At 43.4% G+C, this 20,805-nt stretch overlaps 1 protein-coding gene across 2 annotated transcripts in view; it reads left to right on the top strand.

Moving 5' to 3' along the window:
* Positions 1 to 20,805, top strand: part of STAT1 (signal transducer and activator of transcription 1) — a 1,065,817-nt gene that overhangs the window by 876,273 nt on the left and 168,739 nt on the right. For both annotated transcript variants that reach the window (XM_044304320.1, XM_044304319.1), the window contains 2 exons: positions 1,527 to 1,621; positions 2,632 to 2,771. In XM_044304320.1, the coding sequence (XP_044160255.1) occupies positions 1,527 to 1,621; positions 2,632 to 2,771 (235 nt within the window). The remainder of the gene's footprint in view (positions 1 to 1,526; positions 1,622 to 2,631; positions 2,772 to 20,805) is intronic.

The raw sequence follows: 20,805 nt of genomic DNA, 5'->3' as shown, positions 1-20,805 counted from the left end.
TCATGCAGGATCTCTGTAAAGTATAAAAAATTAACCAGTTGCGTACCTCAGTGTACCACCCACAGACAGATGGCCTGGTGGAACGCTTCAATAAAACTTTGAAGGCCATGTTGAAAAAAGTGGTTGAGAAAGATGGCAGAGATTGGGATTACCTGTTGCCTTATCTTACAGTAAAAAATCCACACGTATGATGTTAGTCACATATTCTTTTCCCTAGATGTAGATGCCTTCTTTTCATGGTTACAGGCCTAGGCCATACCAAATCTTGAATGGAGTCTCCCTTACCACAACTCCCCTTACAACATCAACATCGGGTAACTGGGTTGCCACTACAAAGCACCCGCAGAAATGTAGGGCAGAGGCTGGTAAAACTTAGACTATGTTCCCACTGGGAAGGTGGTCAAATGGTGGGTCCCAGCGTACAGAGGAGGACGTCAGACAGTGAAGCCTAGCTTTTTCACTTACCAGGTGGCTGTTGTGATAAGGAGACACAGCACTCTGTCTAGTGACACCATCCACACTCAGGGTGCAAGCAGAAAGTTAGGGAAGTCAGAGAATGGGGAACAACTTTATTATGAGCCCCCTGTGATGTGGTACCTGGTACCAATTGCAACCACCATAACACTCATATTGAATCCATTGCCAACATCCATGGAACCTGATGGACCAAATTATAGTGAAAGGGATCCCGCAGGACACCCATGTTGTCAGGCTATGCCAGATGTGGCAATTCTGTAGGGAAGCATACTTACCTATTCCCCTGTTGAGTTCCAGCTCTTTTGGTCCCTTGCTGCTGCTGCCACACACCTATTTTATGACTATGCAGTCAATCACTGCCCGCAGCTGTGACACCTCTCCCTTGCTTAATGTCAGTGGATTAAGTGACACAAGGGCAGGATGCCCTACTTGCGGCCAATGATTGACAGAAGTGGCCATCAAACCAAATGCAGACATATGAGGAGTAAAGGCCCAAAAAATTTGATAATCCCTTAAGGTCAATTCTTAGCTGATAAAACTAGTCTTCCTGAAGTACAGTGATTTTGTAGCTACCCTATTGTGTCATATAGAAAGCACTTTATCTGTAAGCCTTTAAAGAGGTTGTCAAGTCACGGCTTCCATCTTTCAATAACAGTACCACCCATGTCCACAGGTTGTATGTGGCATTGCAGCTTAGCCCCATTCACTTCAAATGAGTTGAGCTGCAATACCAGAGAAAACACGTGGACAGATTTGGCCTTTTCTGGAAGATGGTGACTATAATTTATCAAACTGATGTAAAGTAGAACTGGCTTAGTTGCCCATAGCAACCAATCGGATTCCACCTTTCATTTTCCAAAGGAGCTTTTCAAAATGAAAGGTGGAATCTGATTGGTTACTATGAGCAGCTAAACCAGTTCTGCTTTACACCAGTTTGATAAATAACCCTATATGTCCTTGTAATCCAGCACAATCTTTTGAAGTAGTTTGGAAAACATTCATTATGGTGCAAAAGAGTACTTTAATTTATTTAATCGGTTTGTCTTTAGGAAAATTTAAATGACAAGAACTTTCCATTCTGGCTTTGGATTGAGGGCATCTTAGAGCTAATTAAAAAGCATCTACTTTGTCTGTGGAATGATGGGTGAGTTTTGATATTGTGATACCAATGCAGGATATGTTGTGGAGGAAGGTATATTTCTCCAAGGTTCTTTTCTATATGAGAGACCCACACCTGTGAGGTAATTAATTAAAGGGCCATCTCACTTCAGCAAATAGCAGTTGTTATGTAGAGAAAGTTAAAACAAGGAACTTACTAATGTATTATTATCCATATTGCTTCCTTTGCTGGCGAGATTCATTTTTCCATCACATCGTACACTGCTTGTTTCCATGGTTACAACCACTCTACAATCAATCAGTGGTGGTCGCCCTTGCACACTATAGGAAAAAGTGCCAACCTCTGCTCGAACAGTGGGAGTGCACATAGGGTACTGCTTTTTCCTATAGCGAGCAAGCACGGCTACCACTGCTGGATTGCTGAGTGGCCGTAACCATGGAAATGAGCAGCGTATAATGTGAAAAATGAATCCAGCCAGAAAATAAAGCAATATGGATAATAGCAATACATATGTATGTGCTTTATATAAAATGTCTTTACATGATAAATGATATAGTATTTGCCTCACTGAATGTTTGGCAGCTTCCCAAGGAAGGGAATCACTGATTAGAACTACCCACAGAACTCAAAAGCATAAAATGAGTAGGAATTCCAAGTTAAAAGTTATAATAAATTATACTAAATGTTTTCCCACAAAAACTGTAATTTACTAAGCATCTCTTAATAACATGATAATGGGCTATTACATTACCATGTACAACATGACTGGTTCTCCACAAATTATTAATGTAAAAAAAATTTTTTTTCCAAATCTTGTTGCCTTTTTATTTTTTTTTTTTTTTTTTTTTTCCCCAATTCCAAAACCAGTAATCTTTTCACTAGATAAGCAAGGTCATTTGTCTTATTTCAACCATACCGATTTCTGTGTTTTAGTCACACTGCCTATGCCCAAATTCTATGAATATAGTATTCTTGCATATCATTTCTGTGTCTAAAACCAATTGATAATAACATAAACTATTTTATGTTAATAGATGCATTGCAGGCTTCATTAGTAAGGAAAGAGAACGTGCACTGCTGAAAGAGAAGCAACCTGGAACATTTTTATTGAGGTTCAGTGAAAGCAGCAAAGAAGGAGCCATCACCTTTACCTGGGTAGAGATATTACAAAATGGTAAGAAAAATTCTCTTTGCAAATGTATTATTTAAATATAATTAAAAAAAAATATATATATATATATATATATATATATGTATACTGTATCTCTTTTAAAGGGGTTGCCTGGGTTCAGAACTCCTCTCCAGCCCTTCTAAATGGAGTATCGGACTTTTCATGCAGGGCAAGGGCTTTTTCTTCATATCTGGTGATGTACCGGGCTTTCTCACAGTATGCTAGGCGTAGTTTTTCACCTAGCAATGAGCCTGGTGACATCACCGGCACTAAAGGGTGGTCTTTAGCGCTGCCCTCGCCTGTAAAACAGCCTAGGGCAGTGGTAAAGACCACCCATTAGTGCCAGTGACAACACCAGGAACACTGCTAGGTGGAAGCCTCTACCTAGCAGTCTAAAAATGTAAACAAACAGCTACTCAGAGGGTCTGGAGGGGGAAGAATTGCTTACGTCCAGGTTCAACTCTGACCCCGGATAACCCTTTTTAGGGTTTCAGATTACCCTAAATGCTCAAGAGCAGCCATTTTGATGTTAGACTTGCAGAGATGAAATTCAGGAGAATCAATGTGTTATGTGAAGAAAACTACCTTATTATAATTAACTATTATTATTAACATGACATCATTTGTAAGGCTCAAACAGATATGCATCCATCCATTTTAGTCTGTTATGCTTCAAAGACGATCCAGAGTAAGAGGCCCCTATGAGGTAGAAGCCAAATTTCCTTATCTTAACGTCCCTTTACAAAGCCTGAATATCGGGAAGATTATTATTAACGAGTGTTCATAGAAGCGCTTGTTAGCAATAATCTGCCATTCTAAAGGTTCTGCCAATTACTCGATAAAAAACACTCATTCATAGGGTAATAGGTTCATTAACACAAACACCTAAATCTTGCCAGCATCAATTTTGGACTATGCTGTTGTACTATGCTGTTGATGAGGACAGCGGCGAATCAATGGATGTCGTGTATCTGGACTTCTCTAAAGCATTTGACACTGTACCACATAAAAGGTTAGTATATAAAATGAGAATGCTCGGACTGGGAGAAAACGTCTGTAAGTGGGTAAGTAATTGGCTCAATGATAGAAAACAGAGGGTGGTTATTAATGGTACATACTCAGATTGGGTCACTGTCACTAGTGGAGTACCTCAGGGGTCAGTATTGGGCCCTATTCTCTTCAATATATTTATTAATGATCTTGTAGAAGGCTTGCACAGTAAAATATCAATTTTCGCAGATGACACTAAACTGTGTAAAGTGATAAACACTGAAGAGGACAGTATACTACTACAGAGCGATCTGGATAGATTGGAGGCTTGGGCAGATAAGTGGCAGATGAGGTTTAACACTGACAAATGTAAAGTTATGCACATGGGAAGGAATAATGCAAGTCATCCGTACTTATTAAATGGTAAAACACTCGGTAACACTGACATGGAAAAGGATCTAGGAATTTTAATAAACAGCAAACTAAGCTGCAGAAAACAGTGTCAGGCAGCTGCTGCCAAGGCCAATAAGATAATGGGTTGCATCAAAAGGGGCATAGATGCCCGTGATGAGAACATAGTTCTACCACTTTACAAATCGCTAGTCAGACCACACATGGAGTATTGTGTACAGTTCTGGGCTCCTGTAAACAATGCAGACATAGCAGAGCTGGAGAAGGTCCAGAGGAGGGCAACTAAAGCAATAACTGGAATGGGGCAACTACAGTATCCTGAAAGATTATTAAAATTAGGGTTATTCACTTTAGAAAAAAGACGACTGACGGGAGCTCTATTTAATATGTATAAATATTTCAGGGGTCAGTACAGAGATCTATCCCATCATCTATTTATCCCCAGGACTGTGACGAGGGGACATCCTCTGCGTCTGTAGGAAAGAAGGTTTGTACACAAACATAGAAAAGGATTCTTTACGGTAAGAGCAGTGAGACTATGGAACTCTCTGCCTGAGGAGGTGGTGATGGTGAGTACAACAAAGGAATTCAAGAGGGGCCTGGATGTATTTCTGGAACGTAATAATATTACAGGCTATAGCTACTAGAGAGGGGTCGTTGATCCAGGGAGTTATTCTGCTTGCCTGATTGGAGTCGGGTAGGAATTTTTTATTCCCCTAAAGTGTGGAAAATTGGCTTCTACCTCACAGTTTGTTTTTTTTCCCTCTGGATCAACTTGCAGGATAACAGGCCGAACTGGATGAACAAATGTCTTTTTTCGGCCTTATGTGCTATGTTACTATGTTACTATAATGTTTTGTCAATTAAGCTCATTTGCATAAATATGGCCAAGATATTGCAAACAATGTTCCAGCTGATAAACCAGGCAGTCAGATAGCAGAGCAGAGAGACTCCGCATCAGGGAGGAGTGTAATCTGATCCTAGAGTGGAATCCGACCCCTCCCGTCCCCGCCCACCCCGGCCTGCAACCAATCAGAGCTCAGGCAAGCAGCTCTGAGTCACACACAGTACAATAAGAATTGAATAAGTCTACAGGTTAAAAGACTCTAAAGATCCAACTTAGGGTTCATTTACTCGTCAGTGTTTTTACCTTTCCAGATAAACGGTCCTCTTTTTTTGCCCATCCGTTTTTTAGTACAACCTTCCGTTTTTTTTCACTAAAGTGCTTCCGAATCACTTCAGTGTTTCCGCTATTCTGTTTTTTGGGGGTTTTTTTTCCATCCATTTTCCTGTCAACGGATCCGCAAAATCGGATGACATTCGGATGGTTTTATGCATGTCATCTGCATTTATGCCGATCCATTAACTTGAATGGACAACGGACCTGTAAAACGGACAGAAAGTAGGACAAGCTTAATTTTTCTCAGGATCCGCATACTCAAAAATAGGGAAAACGGGACGGATTCCGTGATTCGGACAGCACTATGATTGGTGTCCGCATTTTTGCAGTGGCAATTTAAATTAATGGATCCAAAAAAGTTCCGATTTAAATTGGAACGGAAACGGAGTGTTTATAACGGACGTGTGAATGGACCCTTAGTTAGAGACTCATTCGATTCTTTGAGTTAAAAGAACAGTCAGTCACTCAAACAGTTTACACTGAGGCTGATGACCAGGCTGCAGCAGTGATAAGGTTAAGGGACAGACTGCAGTCAGCAGATAGATAAGAGAAGTGACAGGACACACAGTTCAGATTACAGGCTGAATTAACCCTTTAGGGTCAAATTGGCTTCTCAAGGAGATATATATGTTAAAGGCATCCCTTCTTCTGTCTCATTCAGTAGCTATATAACTATTGAGAGAGATGTATATTTTTTTAATACCTTTACACATTTAACTCTCCATTTTAATTATATTATTTACCCTAGTGTTAAATTAACCCCCCCCCCCCCCTTCCCCCGAAGCTTTTTTTTTTTTCTACAGTGGGGTAGATAATTATTATTATTTATTATTAAAGCGCCATTCATTCCATAGCGCTATACATATGATAAGGGGTGCACATACATAATACAGACAATTGCACTAATCATAAACAAAATTAGTTATAAACTGGTACAGAAGGAGAGAGGGCCCTGCCCGTGAGGGCTTATAATCTACATTGTATGGGAGAAGGACACAGTAGGTGTGGGTTAAGTTGGTCATGGCGGTATAGAGGCAGCAGGGTCACTGGTTATAGGCTTGTCTGAAGAGGTGGGGTTTCAGCTTTCTTTTGAAGGATTCCACTGTAGGTGAGAGTCTGATATGTTGGGGTAGCGAGTTCCAGAGTGGGAAGAGGCAATAAGAGGAGAGGAGAGAAGAAGGTCTTGTGAGGATCGGAGAGTGTGTGTGGGGGTGTATCGGGAAAGTAGCTCAGAGATGTAGGGAGGGGACAGGTTATGGACAACCTTGTATGTATTTGTAAGTACTTTGAAGTGAATTTGTTGGGCAATGGGCAGCCAGTGAAGTGATTGGCAAAGGGGAGAGGCTGAGGAATAATATGGTGAGAGGTGGATTAGTCGGGCAGCAGAGTTGAGGATAGATTGGAGGGGTGCGAGAGTGCTGGACGGGACACCAACAGAGAGGGAATGAGACGAGGAGGTGGTGCGGGAGTGGGAGACGCTAAACGTCCGGTCTGTGAGGTATGATGTGATCCAGGAGAGGGCCAGGTCAGTGATGCCAAGAGATGAGAGGGTTTGCAACAGAAGGGAGTGGTCAACAGTGTCGAAGGCAGAGGACAGGTCAAGGAGAAGGAGGACAGAGTATTGTTTCTTGGTTTTGGCTGTTAGTAGGTCATTGGTGACTTTGGTAAGGGCAGTCTCGGTCGAGTGATGGGGTCGGAAGCCAGATTGTAGGCGGTCAATGAGGGAGCAGGAGGAGAGGTGGGAGGACAGTTCTGAATGGACAGGTTGTTCAAGTAGCTTTGAGGCATATGGAAGAAGTGATATGGGGCGATAACTGGACAAGGAAGATGGGTCAAATGAAGGCTTTTTGAGGATGGGTGTAATGGTAGCATGTTTAAAAGCAGAGGGGAAGACACCAGAGTTTAGTGATAGGTTGAAGAGATGAGTTAGGGCTGGGATAAACACTGCGGTGAGGTTAGGGATGAGGTGGGATGGGATTGGGTCAAGTGCACAGTTTGGTCAGATGAGATTTGGAGAGTAGAGTGGAGAGTTTTTCTTCTGTAATGGTAGAGAAGCGGGTTTTGGGAGAAGAGGACTGAGCAGTTGTGTAGAGGGTCTGTGGGGACTGTGTAGTAAAGCTTTCTCTGATGTGGACTATCTTTTGTTTGAAATATTTGGCAAAGTCCTCAGCTGAGAAGAGAGGAGAGGGTGGGGGCGCTGGGGGACAGAGAAGGAAGTTAAAAGTGCTAAAAAGTTGTTTAGGGCTGTGTGACAGGGAAGATATGAGAGATGAGAAGTAGACCTGTTTTGCATCAGCGAGTGAGGATTTGAATATGAGGAGGGATTGATATTTGGAATGGGATTTCCTCAATCACCTCTCAGCAGCCCTGGAAGCTTGTCTGAGTTTTTTGGTCAGGTTGGTGTGCCAGGGTTGTCTGTTGATTTTACGGATTTTGTTGTGTGTGAGGGGGGCAACAGTGTCCAGAGCTGTACTTAATGTGGTGTTGTATAGGGTGGTAGCAGCTTCTGGGTCTTGGAGGCAACAGATGGTAGAGAGTGGGAGAAGAGAGTCAGAAAGCAAGCAAAAGTCGAGATGTTTGCGGTTCCTGCGGGGGTGTGCTAGTGTGTGGACTGGGGGAGCTGCAGAAGAGACCAATGAAGAGAAGGTAAGTAGGTTGTGGTCGGATAGGGGGAGAGGCGAATTAGAAAGGCTAGATAGGGAGCAGCGGCGGGAAAAGATCAGATCCAGAGTGTGACCATCTCTGTGGGTGGGAGCTGAAGACCACTGTGATAGGCCGAAGAAGGAAGAGAGTGACAGGAGTTTAGAGGCGGCCGAGTGGCATGTTTCAATAGGGATGTTGAAGTCACCCATGATAGTGGGGATGTCGGCAGAAAGAAAGTGTAGTAGCCAGGTGTTAAAGTGGTCAAGAAAGATGATGGCTGGGCCTGGAGGGCGGTAAATGACTGCTACTTGAAGGTTGGAGGGAGAGTAGATGCGAACAGAGTGTACTTCAAATGAGGTGAGTGTAATGGAGGGTGGCAGTGGAGTTGGGCTGTAGGAGCAGGTGTCTGATAGGAGAAGACCAACTCCTCCACCATGTTTGCAGCCGGGGCGGGGGGTGTGAGGAATTGAAATCCACTATAAGAGAGTGCAGCAGGGGAGGTGGTGTCTGATGAACAGTTCATGAATGTACGACAGTTTGTTACAGACGGAGCGCGCGTTCCATAATGCTCCTGCAAGAGGAACCAAAGGCGCAGGGGTCAGAGGAATGGTAATTAGGTTTAGGGGGTTGCAGAAGTTTGTAGAAGGAGATTTATAGTGGGACATGGAGGTGATAGTGGGGATTTGCTGAGGGGGTCCTGGATTTGGAGAGATATCACTAGCAGTAAGGAGAAGCAGAGAAAGTGTTAATAGATGAGAATAAGAGAGGGCATCAGGTATCTGTGTGTGTTTGTTGTGAAGGAAGTGTTTTATGTTGGCAAACAGGTTTGTGCAAGCGATTAGATGAGAAGGTAAGATGGAGGAAGAGATGAATAGTTCCTTGCTGGGTGAATGAATGTGGGGGTATTTCAGGAGGTTGTGGAAAAGTAGGAGGAGTAAGAGGAAAAATGTAAACATTGTTAGGTTTGACTATGTCTGTAATTACCTGTGGTCCCCTTCTGGTCCAATTCTGGTATAATTCAGTCTGTGCACTTAAGAGTTGCACTTGAGAGATGTTACATGTGGAAAGACCAATTAGACATTTACACACAGGGGGCCAGATTTATCACGACTCTGACAGCTCACTCCACTTTCACATATGGCTAAAGTCAGTTTTAGCCAAGTCAGATTGATGATCGGCCCTTTAAGACTGTAATAAATGTGGTTTGACGGTAGCAGTTTATCTATCAGTAAGCAGCTTTACAAAAGTCGCACATCTTTACGAAAAAGTCGCACGTTTTTATGAAAAAGTCGCATGTTCTATTAAAAAGTCTCATAAGATAAGCATGGTCCTCACTGGAGTGAAATTGCGACTTTTTAAATAGTCCCAATAGTAAATCTGTCTAGAGATTCATTTACATAAGAAAACATGCCCACTTTCAGAAAACTGGCGAGCATAGTGCAGAGCAGAAAAAAATCGCAAATTTTTGCGCAGTTTAAGCGATTGCGCAAATATTCGCGACTTTTTCACTCCATTATTCTGACTTGAGCTAATGATAAATCTGGCCCAGGGTTTTAAAGAATAAACTTCCAGATTCAGACCAAGAGCCGACTCAGCGAGTCAGCAAGTGAATCGAAGCATGCGCATTGCGCAGATTAAGCTTCGGTTCACTTGCTTCTTGTCAGCTCAGCGAATGAACCGAAGATCCGATTCATGAATCGGTTCATTTGAATGAACTGATTCATGTGAAAGGTCCGAACTTCCCATCTCTACAGGACATAAGACTATGTATCAAATAGATGACGCTGTCCATGAGGAAAATTATAATAGTCTGCAGACTGTAGGATATAAGTCTATGTATCCAATAGATGGTGCTGTTCATGAGGAAAATGATAATAGTCTGTAGACTCGGTTTAAGTTCTCCTGCAAAATGTCTTGATAAACTTGGGATTTCATTTTTTCTTCGATGATAGCAATCCGTCCAGGCCCTGACGCAGCAAAGCAGCCCCAAACCATGATGCCCCCACCACCATACTTCACAGTTGGGATGAGGTTCTGATGTTGGTGTGCTGTGCCTCTTTTTCTCCACACATAGTGTTGTGTGTTTCTTCCAAACAACTCAACTTTGGTTTCATCTGTCCACAGAATATTTTACCAGTACTGCTGTGGAACATCCAGGTGCTCTTGTGCAAACTGTAAACGTGCAGCAATGTTTTATTTGGACAGCAGTGTCTTCCTCTGTGGTATCCTCCCATGAAATCCATTCTTGTTTAGTGTTTTACATATCGTAGATTCGCTAACAGAGATGTTAGCATATGTCAGAGACTTTTGTAAGTCTTTAGCTGACACTCTAGGATTCTTGTTCACCTGATTGAGCAGTCTGCGCTGTGCTCTTGCAGTCATCTTTACAGGACGGCCACTCCTAGGGAGAGTAGCAGCAGTGCTGAACTTTCTCCATTTATAGACAATTTGTCTTACCGTGGACTGATGAACAGCATGGCTTTTGGAGATACTTTTATAACCCTTTCCAGCTTTATGCAAGTCAACAATTCTTAATCTTAGGTCTTCTGAGAGCTCTTTTGTTTGAGGCATCATTCACATCTGGCAAGGCTTCTTGTGAAAAGCAAACCCAGCGTTGTGTGTGTTTTTTATAGGGCAGGGCAGCTGTAACCAACACCTCCAATCTCATCTCATTGATTGGACTCCAGTTGACTTACACCTCACTCCAATTAGCTCTTGGAGATGTCATTAGTCTAGGGGTTCACATACCTTTTCCACCTGCACTTTGAATGTTTATATGGTGTGTTCAATAAAAACATGGTAACATTGAATTATTTGTGTGTTATTAGTTTAAGCAGACTGTGATTGTCTATTGTTGTGACTTAGATGAAGATCAGATCACATTTTATGACCAATTTGTGCAGAAATCCATATAATTCCAAAGGGTTCACATACTTTTTCTTGCAACTGTATTTATATATGTACTAGCAAAATGACCCGGCTTTTCACGGGTATATTTCATTTAATTTTTGTGTGTGTGGTGCCCCGCCTCCTTAACAAAGACCTCTGCAAGGGGCAGAGCCTGGCAACGGAGCAGCACACACATGTCAGCGTGAGCTCTGCTTGGGACCGGAGCAAAACAGGCTTCATCAGCTCTAAATAAACAGACAATATGTGCAAAACTACAAAAGAGAGGCCCAGGAACACACCGGGACCACTCAAACCGGGGCAAATAGTCGGCGAAATCGATAAATTTATGAGAAAAGCCAACCTCACTTTCACTCAGGCAGAGCGGGAAGATGGTGCTGGAGGAGGAGGCCCCCCCTGGGGATTTCTCAGCGGACTCAGAAGTCGAGCGGGACAGCGAAGCTGACAACCGCTTGGGACAAGAACAACTTCCAGTCTCGATTACCTTTATGAAAGACCTGCTAGTGGAACCCCTGAGCCCAATAAAGAAAGATTTGCAGGAAATTAAGCGAGAACTGAGGCAAGTGACTGAAAGGGTGGAGTTAGTGGAGACTAACCAGTGGGCCATAGTAGATTTTGGGGCAACGGTCTCATCTAGCCTGGACAACGCTCAAGCCCACATCAATCATTTATACAACATGGTCTAAGACCAAGACAATCGCGGAAGACGTAATAATATCTGCATAAAAGGCCTCCCCAAAACAGTCACAGCAGAAGGCCTCATGGAGTCAGCGACTGAGCTTATTAAACTACTACTAGGCCCAGACTCCACGTCAGATCTCACAATGGACAGAGCTCATAGGGCGCTGCACCCTTGTCACGACCCTTGGTCATGGTCGTGACTCCTTGGGAGCCGCATGCGGTTGCCCGCGGCTTGGTGTTGTCAACCGCAGCTGGGGGCACTTAGTTGTTTGCTTCAGGTGCGGTTGCCGCGGACAATAGGCATGTGTGCGGTTGCCCTTGGCAACGTGTGATATTGTGCACCTCCTTGTTTGTTTGTTGTGCACGAGGTGATGTTTGTATGCACTTGGACTCCTCCCTTCACCTGCGGTTGTCCGCGGCAACGTCTGGTGCTGTTTGCATGCTGTGGAAGTGTCTCGGCCTGTGGGCTGTTCTTGAGGACACGGTTGCCACGCATGCCGTTGCCGTCGGAGATAGGTGAGTGAGTTTGTGTGTATGCACGTTTGTATGTCTGTGTGCACTTTGTGTTGTGTGGTGTGCACTGACATCCGTTCCTTCACTGTGGCTGTCTGTGGTTATGTTTGGTGTTTTCCCTTCTGTGGTGCTGGAAGGGTTAACTCCCTTCCCAGTGTGTCTGTTGAGTCACTGGGCGTGTTTGACCGTTGGGTGTGGCCACTTGGCCTATAAAGCCTCAGTTCCTGGCTTGGTTCGGTAGGTTGCTCTCAGCCATGCTGGCTGGAGCAGCCTCCTGTCTCCTCCATCTGCCTGGTGAGGACCATCCTTCTGGTCATAAAACCTCTGTTTGGAATTTCTATGTTTCACGGTGTTATTTAGGTGTGTGTGGGGTTTTATGTTAGTGCAGCTTGTGGTCCTGGGTCCTGTGGGATGTCTGGTGTGTGCTGTGTTCGTTGGTGTCTGAACTGCAGCACCTGCACATGGGATCCAGGGTTTGTTGTCTGAGGCAGGTGAGTGATGTGTTGGTCCCATTTGCCTGTCACTGCCATAGCTGTTTTTGTATCCCCCTGTGTTTGCTTGGCCGTTGAGACTCCTGCTCCTCCGTGTCTAGGAGGAGCAGGTCGTCTTACTCTGTCCCCTAGTTCAGGGCCGACTTGAGGGCTCGTAGGGACTTTTAGGTTCCAGCGTATGAGCCCTCCTACCACCAAGGTCGGCTCATACTGACAGGAGACAGGGTCAGCGTTAGGGACGCAATAGGAGGTGACCTGCTCCCTAACTCTGTGGTCCCGGCCAAGGGGTAACCCTATCATCTCCTGGCACCGCACGGCTGGGGGTTTCCCCCACCGCCAGCCGTGACAGCCCTTTACCAAGACGCAATGAGCCGCCCAGGGATGTGATTTGCCGCTTAATGAGCTTTCAGTTGAAAGAAAAAAAATTGCAAGCAGCCCATACACCAATCCCACTTACATTTGCAGGGGGTAATATCTCACTTTTCCAAGACCTCTCCTCCCTGACGCTACAAGAGAATAGAGCTTTAAAACCTTTACTGAATGCCCTTAAGGACAGAAACATAACTTACCGCTGGTTACATCCTTTTGGTGTTCTGATCAACACCCCTGGATTCAAGATAACCTTTCGATCACCTGCAGATTTGCAGATCATCTATCAAGCCCTAGAAATTGAACCATTGGAGATACCGGACTAGAACGCAGCCCAGAACCTGACAGACCTTCCGCCACTCCCATTCATTGCTCCGTGGACGCCATCTCATCCCCTGAGACAACAACAATGAATGAAGAGAAAGCTGGATAAGCTGACCCCTGGAGATTACTAGTAGACACTACAGAATGAGTATTTCCCTGCAGTATTGATAATCACCCATGCTCTCATTAAGCTTTCCCTAATAGAGGGTACATATGTTATTATAAGCTATTCAAGTAATGTTAATACTCCCAAACCTTCTACCCTTATCAATGCTTCTATGCTATGTTTACTTCCTGCCCGTACCCTTTTTTATGGTCATGTGCAAACACCGGGTGGATGTAGTATTGCTACAAGAGAGCCACTTGATAAACCACACCCCCAATTTGCCGAGATCCACATACAACCAATGGTACCACAGTGTGGCACCCGATTCCTCGACAAAAGGTACCTCAATAGCTATTCATAAAAACTTCCCCTTGGAGGTGCGCTCGACCTTAATAGATGAAGAGGGCAGATACATATTCCTAAAAGGGATCATAGGGAACCAAATGTACACGTTTTGCAATTTGTACACTCCCAACACATTACAACATGCTTGGATCAAAAACACACTGACACTACTTAGTGATTTTGCGGAGGGGGTGAAAGTTCTGGGTGGTCTCGTTTGACAATCCAGAAAATCCAGAGATCCATTGCAGAAGCAGGATTAATTGATACATGGAGAACATTACATCCTTCTGAAAAGGATTGCATATTTTACTCAATAGCCCATAAATCTTATCAAAGGCTTGATTACTTACTTGTTCCCCATCACCTGCCCTCACAATGTAAAAAGGCCTCTATATGAAACATATTGCTTTCCGATCACACACCACTATTTCTGGAACTAACTCTTGGCAAGGCCGCGAGTTAGTACCTCTTGGCCATTCTCGACCATTCTCCTCTTGGCGTCTCAACGAAACAATATTGGGTAGTGCTGACCATATCAATGACATCAGAGGAAAATTAGAAGAATATTTCTGAGGGGGTTGACTGGGGGGCCCACAAGGCCGTTGTAAGGGTCATCTTATCTCCTTGGGATCATACCTAAAGAAGAGAAAGGAGACATATCAACCCAGATCCAGAAACTAGAACAAAAACACCAAAAATTCCTAAAAACAGAAGATATGACTAAATTAGATGCACTTAGAACAGAACTTAGAAACTTACAAAATATCCGATCTGTGAAAATATACCTCTCAGCTCAATTCAAGTATTATGCCCATGGAGACAAGGCTTCAAAATTCATGTTATCTCAATAAAAAAGAAGGAAAACTAGGACTTAGAGTATATCCATAGTGTTAAATCAGCTATTTCTCGCCCACTGATGTCTACAGAACAAATTGTCTGCGTGCTTTAGCAAATTCTATCAACAAATGAGTGAACTGGTTATTTATTACTATGACACTCTTAAAATACTGCATACCTCCCCAATTTATAAACGCAATAGAGACCCCCTTGCAAGGGTTTTGGTTAACTCCACCCTGTCCCCTTTCTTTACCATCCGCAATGGAACCCAACAAGGCTCCCCCCTGTCCCCTTTACTCTTTGTACTTACCATTGAACCCCTATTGCAAACACTGAGACAGGATGACAGGGTTGAGGGAATGCAGGTTGGAGAAACACACCACCAAACTGTCTGTGAAGGTTCTCATTTATCCAGGTCATGGTATATATCTGTAAAGAATAAATCAAGGCAACTTGACGTACTGTAGATTTCTTGAAAACGTTTCACCACCACACCACCAATCTGCAGCCTTTGCTGATGATTTATTGATCATCATCACCAATCCTCAATAGGCACTGCTGGCTATCCACTCGATTTTAAACACATTTGGGAAGCTGTCCAACTTCCTCATAAATTTCTCAAAATCGCAAGTATTAAACATATTGTCACGGCCATGGCCATGACCTTGACTCCTGAACCGCATGCGGTTGTCAGCGGTTTAGTTTGGTTGTCAATCACAGGTGAGGGCTGTGGTATTTGCCTCACCTGTGGTTGGCGCTGGCAACCTTATGTATGTGGCAGCTTGCTATGTTGTGCATGCGGTTGCACCTAGCAACCTTTCTGTTAGGTGTGCATGTATGTGTGCACTAGGTTTTGTTATTGTGTGCACTTCCCCTTTCAGTGGTGTTTCCCTTCCCTGGAAGGGTTAACTCCCTTCCCAGTGTGTGTGTGTGTGAGTCACTGGGTGTGTCTGACCGTTGGGTGTGGCCTCTTAGGCCTATAAAGCCTCTCACTTTGGCATGGCTCAGTAGGTTGCTTCAGTCATGCATTGCTGTAGTAGCCTCCTGTGATTCCATCTTCTTGTAAGGGCCACCCTTCCGGTCATAAGTTCTTTTACCGTGATGTGTTGTTGATGTCCTATGTCTTTCCTTTTTAGTGCGGCTATGGATGTCCTGTTTTTTTTTTTTTTTTTTTTTTTTTTTTTTTTTTTTAAATATCAAAATCACGGTGATAGAACTTATGACTGGAAGGGTGGCCCTTACAAGAAGATGGAATCACAGGAGGCTACTACAGCAATGCATGACTGAAGCAACCTACTGAGCCATGCCAAAGTGAGAGGCTTTATAGGCCTAAGAGGCCACACCCAACGGTCAGACACACCCAGTGACTCACACACTCACTGGGAAGGGAGTTAACCCTTCCAGCACCAGGGAAGGGAAACACCACTGAAAGGGGAAGTGCACACAATAACAAAACCTAGTGCACACATACACACACACACACCTAACAGAAAGGTTGCTAGGTGCAACCGCATGCACAACATAGCAAGCTGCCACAATACAGCTCAGAGTGCTATCATGGCCATGGCCGTGACACATATCCCTAAATGCACAGACACAACAACTCTTACAACTTCACTCTCCATTTCAGTGGTCAAATGACTATATTATATTTCTGTGGATTCACTTAACCTCAAATCCTTCAGACCTTTACAAGGCCAATTTCCTAAATATGCCTACGCAAATACAAGCTTTATTAGACTCCTGGGAAACACCATTCGCATCATGGTTTGGTAGGAGAGCGTTGATTAAAAACCTATAGTATCCCCTAGGATCTTATATTTTCTGCAAACTCTACCTATACACCTACCTAACAGCTTCTTCTCGCAAATACGCACAATGCTCTCGACCATACCTTTGGACCTAGACTTTCCAACACACAACTCAAACAGCCTAACGGCAGAGGCGGCATTGGCCTCCCAGATTTCTTGGTATTCTACAGTATAAAGCTATTCAGGGACTTAGATGTCTGGAATGGCTAAGAACTTATGAAGGTCAACTAGATTTCCAAACAGATACAGCTCAGATGACAATACCTCTGAGATAGCTTCTCTTTCTCCCAAAGGAGATCCCGAGGGATGTCAAATCTGATCTAAACCCATGCACTTATAATGCCATTAAAATCTGGAGACAATGCCTACTCTCAGCTGTACTTACCCCGCAAGTCTCACTATTACTGCAAGTGAGGGATGTTCTGAATAACTCCTCCCCCCTCTTTAGAAGATCACTAACAACCATAGGGAAAAATATCACATTACCTGTAGTAGACCTACTAGACACCAACTTAAACTTATTTGAAAATTGGCAACTCCACCCCCAACTAAAATCTCCCCTACACTTAGTCCATATCAAATATTTTATTAACAGTTTCTCAACATCCCCTCAGGACGCAAGTTCCGAATATCTACCATTTGAGAAACTTGCCCTTGCAAACAGACCCCCGGTAAGGAAAATCTCAACTATCTATGCTAACTCTAATATCTAACAGCAGTCCCAAAGAACCACCATACATAAAAAAATGGGAAAGAACTTGAAATCTAGCTGTCAGACAAATGAAAAACATTTCTGATGATACAAACCCCAAAAACTCAAAATGTGTTAAATCACAAGAAAACTTCAAGGTACTAACAAGTTGGTATTATACCCCAGAGAGACTCCATGCTATATTCCCTACGACTAGCTCTTTATACTGGAGATGCCACCGGAAAATGGGCACATTTATACATGTCTGGTGGGAATGCCCCATAATTTTCTCCTATTGGCATGAGGTTGGAGGCATTATCTCACAAATTTGTCAAATACCATTACCCATAACACCCAAAACCTTCCTCCTTAATATATACACTCACCTAAAGAATTATTAGGAACACCATACTAATACGGTGTTGGGCCCCCTTTTGCCTTCACAACTGCCTTAATTCTACGTGGCATTGATTCAACAAGGTGCTGATAGCATTCTTTAGAAATGTTGGCCCATATTGATAGGATAGCATCTTGCAGTTGATGGAGATTTGAGGGATGCACATCCAGGGCACGAAGCTTCCGTTCCACCACATCCCAAAGATACTCTATTGGGTTGAGATCTGGTGACTGTGGGGGCCAATTTAGTACAGTGAACTCATTGTCATGTTCAAGAAACCAATTAGAAATGATTCGAGCTTTATGACATGGTCCATTATCCTGCTGGAAGTAGCCATCAGAGGATGGGTACATGGTGGTCATGAAGGGATGGACATGGGCAGAAACAATGCTCAGGTAGCCCGTGGCATTTAAATGATGGCCAATTGGCACTAAGGGGCCTAAAGTGTGCCCAGAAAACATCCCCACACCATTACACCACCACCACCAGTCTGCACAGTGGTAACAAGGCATTATGGATACATGTTCTCATTCTGTTTACACCAAATTCGGACTCTACCATTTGAATGTCTCAACAGAAATCGAGACTCATCAGACCAGGCAACATTTTTCCGGTCTTCAACAGTCCAATTTTGGTGAGCTCGTGCAAATTGTAGCCTCTTTTTCCTATTTGTAGTGGAGATGAGTGGTACCCAGTGGGGTCTTCTGCTGTTGTAGCCCATCCGCCTCAAGGTTGTGCGTGTTGTGGCTTCACAAATGCTTTGCTGCATACCTCGGTTGTAACGAGTGGTTATTTCAGTCAACGTTGCTCTTCTACCAGCTTGAATCAGTCGGCCCATTCTCCTCTGACCTCTAGCATCAACAAGGCATTTTTGCCCACAGGACTGCCGCATACTGGATGTTTTTCCCTTTTCACACCATTCTTTGTAAACCCTAGAAATGGTTGTGTGTGAAAATCCCAGTAACTGAGCAGATTGTGAAATACTCAGACCGGCCCGTCTGGCACCAACAACCATGCCACGCTCAAAATCACCTTTCTTTCCCATTCTGACATTCAGTTTGGAGTTCAGGAGATTGTCTTGACCAGGACCACAACCCTACATGCATTGAAGCAACTGCCATGTGATTGGTTGACTAGATAATAGCATTAATGAGAAATAGAACAGGTGTTCCTAATAATTCTTTAGGTGAGTGTACGATGGCCCTCTAAAACCTAACTTACAAACAAAATAATGTACTCATTTGCGAGGCGCTGCTAGACTTCTAATAGCAGTACATTGGAAATCTGAGTCATCTCCCCCTATCCCCCAATGGCTTACTAGATGTGATCACATCTACCGAAAGGAGCAAATTGCTAGTTGGGAAAATGGATCCCACCCTAAGTTCCTACTCACTTGGAATCCCTGGCGAATCTATAGGAACTTTGGGGACACATGAGTTGGTTAGATACAACTGAATATGTCTGTATAACCTCCTAACCACATCTCACACAACAAAACAGAAAGTCCTCTTATTCACTTCTCTCATAACGAATACTGAAATCAATACTAGTGGACTTCTCTAGAGACTTAAGTTTACATATGGCTATTAACCCCTATGTCCCTCCCCTACCCCCCCCCCCCCCACCACCTTCCCAAACCCTCTATCCCCAAAACTCTTTATATATACTTTGTTATATGTTAATCCCAACATTGATTAGTACTAAACTGTCTTGCTCATGATTATGTATCCACCTTTTGTAAAATGGGTACGATACTTTGATTTCTTCTGAACTGTATACATCAGTTTTTGTGTACCTTAATAAAAAATTATAAAAAAGAAAACTAACAAAGACCTCCACAATTCCCTGCCCCCATAACAGCAACCTCCACAGGGTTTGCACCTTTAACAGTGACCTTCACAGTACCCCACCCCTTTCAGTGACCTCTACAGTGGCTGCCCCTTTATTAGTGATCTCCACAGTACTCGCCCCCTTAACAATGACCTGCACAATGCCCTGCCCCCTAACAGAGAGCTCCACAGCACCAACCCCTTTAACAGTGACCTCTACAGTACCCTGCACTCTTAACAGTGATTTCCACAATACCCTGCCCCAATAACAGTGACCTCCACAGCGCACCGTTCCCTTAAAATTTGACCTACATAGAGGACTATCCCCTTAACTGTGCCCTCTACAGCATCCTGCCCCCTTAACACTGACCTCCACAGTGGCCTACACCCTTAACAGTAACCCCCACCACCACAGTGCCCTGCCCCTTAACATTGACCTGCACAGGGCCCCTCCCCTTGCCCCTTTAATACAAGACCTCAACAGCACCCTGTCCCCTTAAAATGTGACCATAGCACCATATCCCTTAACAGTGACCTCCACAGCACCACACTCCCTTAACATTCACCTGCACAGGGTCCCTCCACTTGAAGGGCGGCCCCCCTACTGCACTATGCTCCCTTAATATAAGACTTCCATAGCACCCTGTTCCCTTAATATAAGACTTCCATAGCACCCTGTTCCCTTAATATAAGACTTCCACAGCACCCTGACACCTTAAAATGTGACCTCCACATCACCACACCCCCTTAACAGTGACCTCTAACTGTGAAGAACAATGGATGAGTTATGGAAACTTGGTGTAACTGTGTATGTCACAACTGAAGGACCTGCGATCTTCTATTGGGTAATAAGTGTCATGTGACTGTGAATGGCAGTTAGTGAGTGAAGTTGCGAGCTCCTATTGGCTAATAATGTTTTTTGAATATCTCAGGAACTATATGTCCTAGAGAGCTTCTAAAACCTTCCCTGATACCTGATGTACCAATGTGCCAAATTTGGTGCAGATCGGTCCTGTTGTTTGGCTGTGCATAAAAAACAGACAGACGTAAATCTATTTTTATATACAGTGGGGAAAATAAGTATTTAATAAATTGGTGATTTTGCAAGTTTTCCCACCTACAATGAATGAAGAGGTCTGTAATTTTTATTTTAGGTACACTTCAACTGTGAGAGACAGAATAAAAAAAAATATATATATATATATAAAATTCAAGAAAATCACATTGTATGATTTTTAAATAATTATTTTCCATTTTATTGTATGAAATGAGTGTTTGATACACTAGAAAAACAGAACTTAATATTTAGTACAGAAACCTTTGTTTGCAATAACAGAGGTCAGACGTTTCCTGTATTTTTTTTACTTTTTTTTGTCAAATCTTTATTTGTCATTATGATGAAAATAACACCAAACAATAAAGGGGCAACATGCCCAATATTATGAAGACAATAAGGCAATTAGTACAGCCAAAAGTCAGCAATGAAGACTGTTACAAAGTTAAGTTGAATGA

This window comes from Bufo gargarizans, chromosome 8 (assembly GCF_014858855.1).
Source record: "Bufo gargarizans isolate SCDJY-AF-19 chromosome 8, ASM1485885v1, whole genome shotgun sequence".
Classification (NCBI taxonomy): domain Eukaryota; kingdom Metazoa; phylum Chordata; class Amphibia; order Anura; family Bufonidae; genus Bufo; species Bufo gargarizans.
Note: the sequence above shows the minus strand (reverse complement) of the source record. Positions and strands in the feature narration are given on the sequence as shown.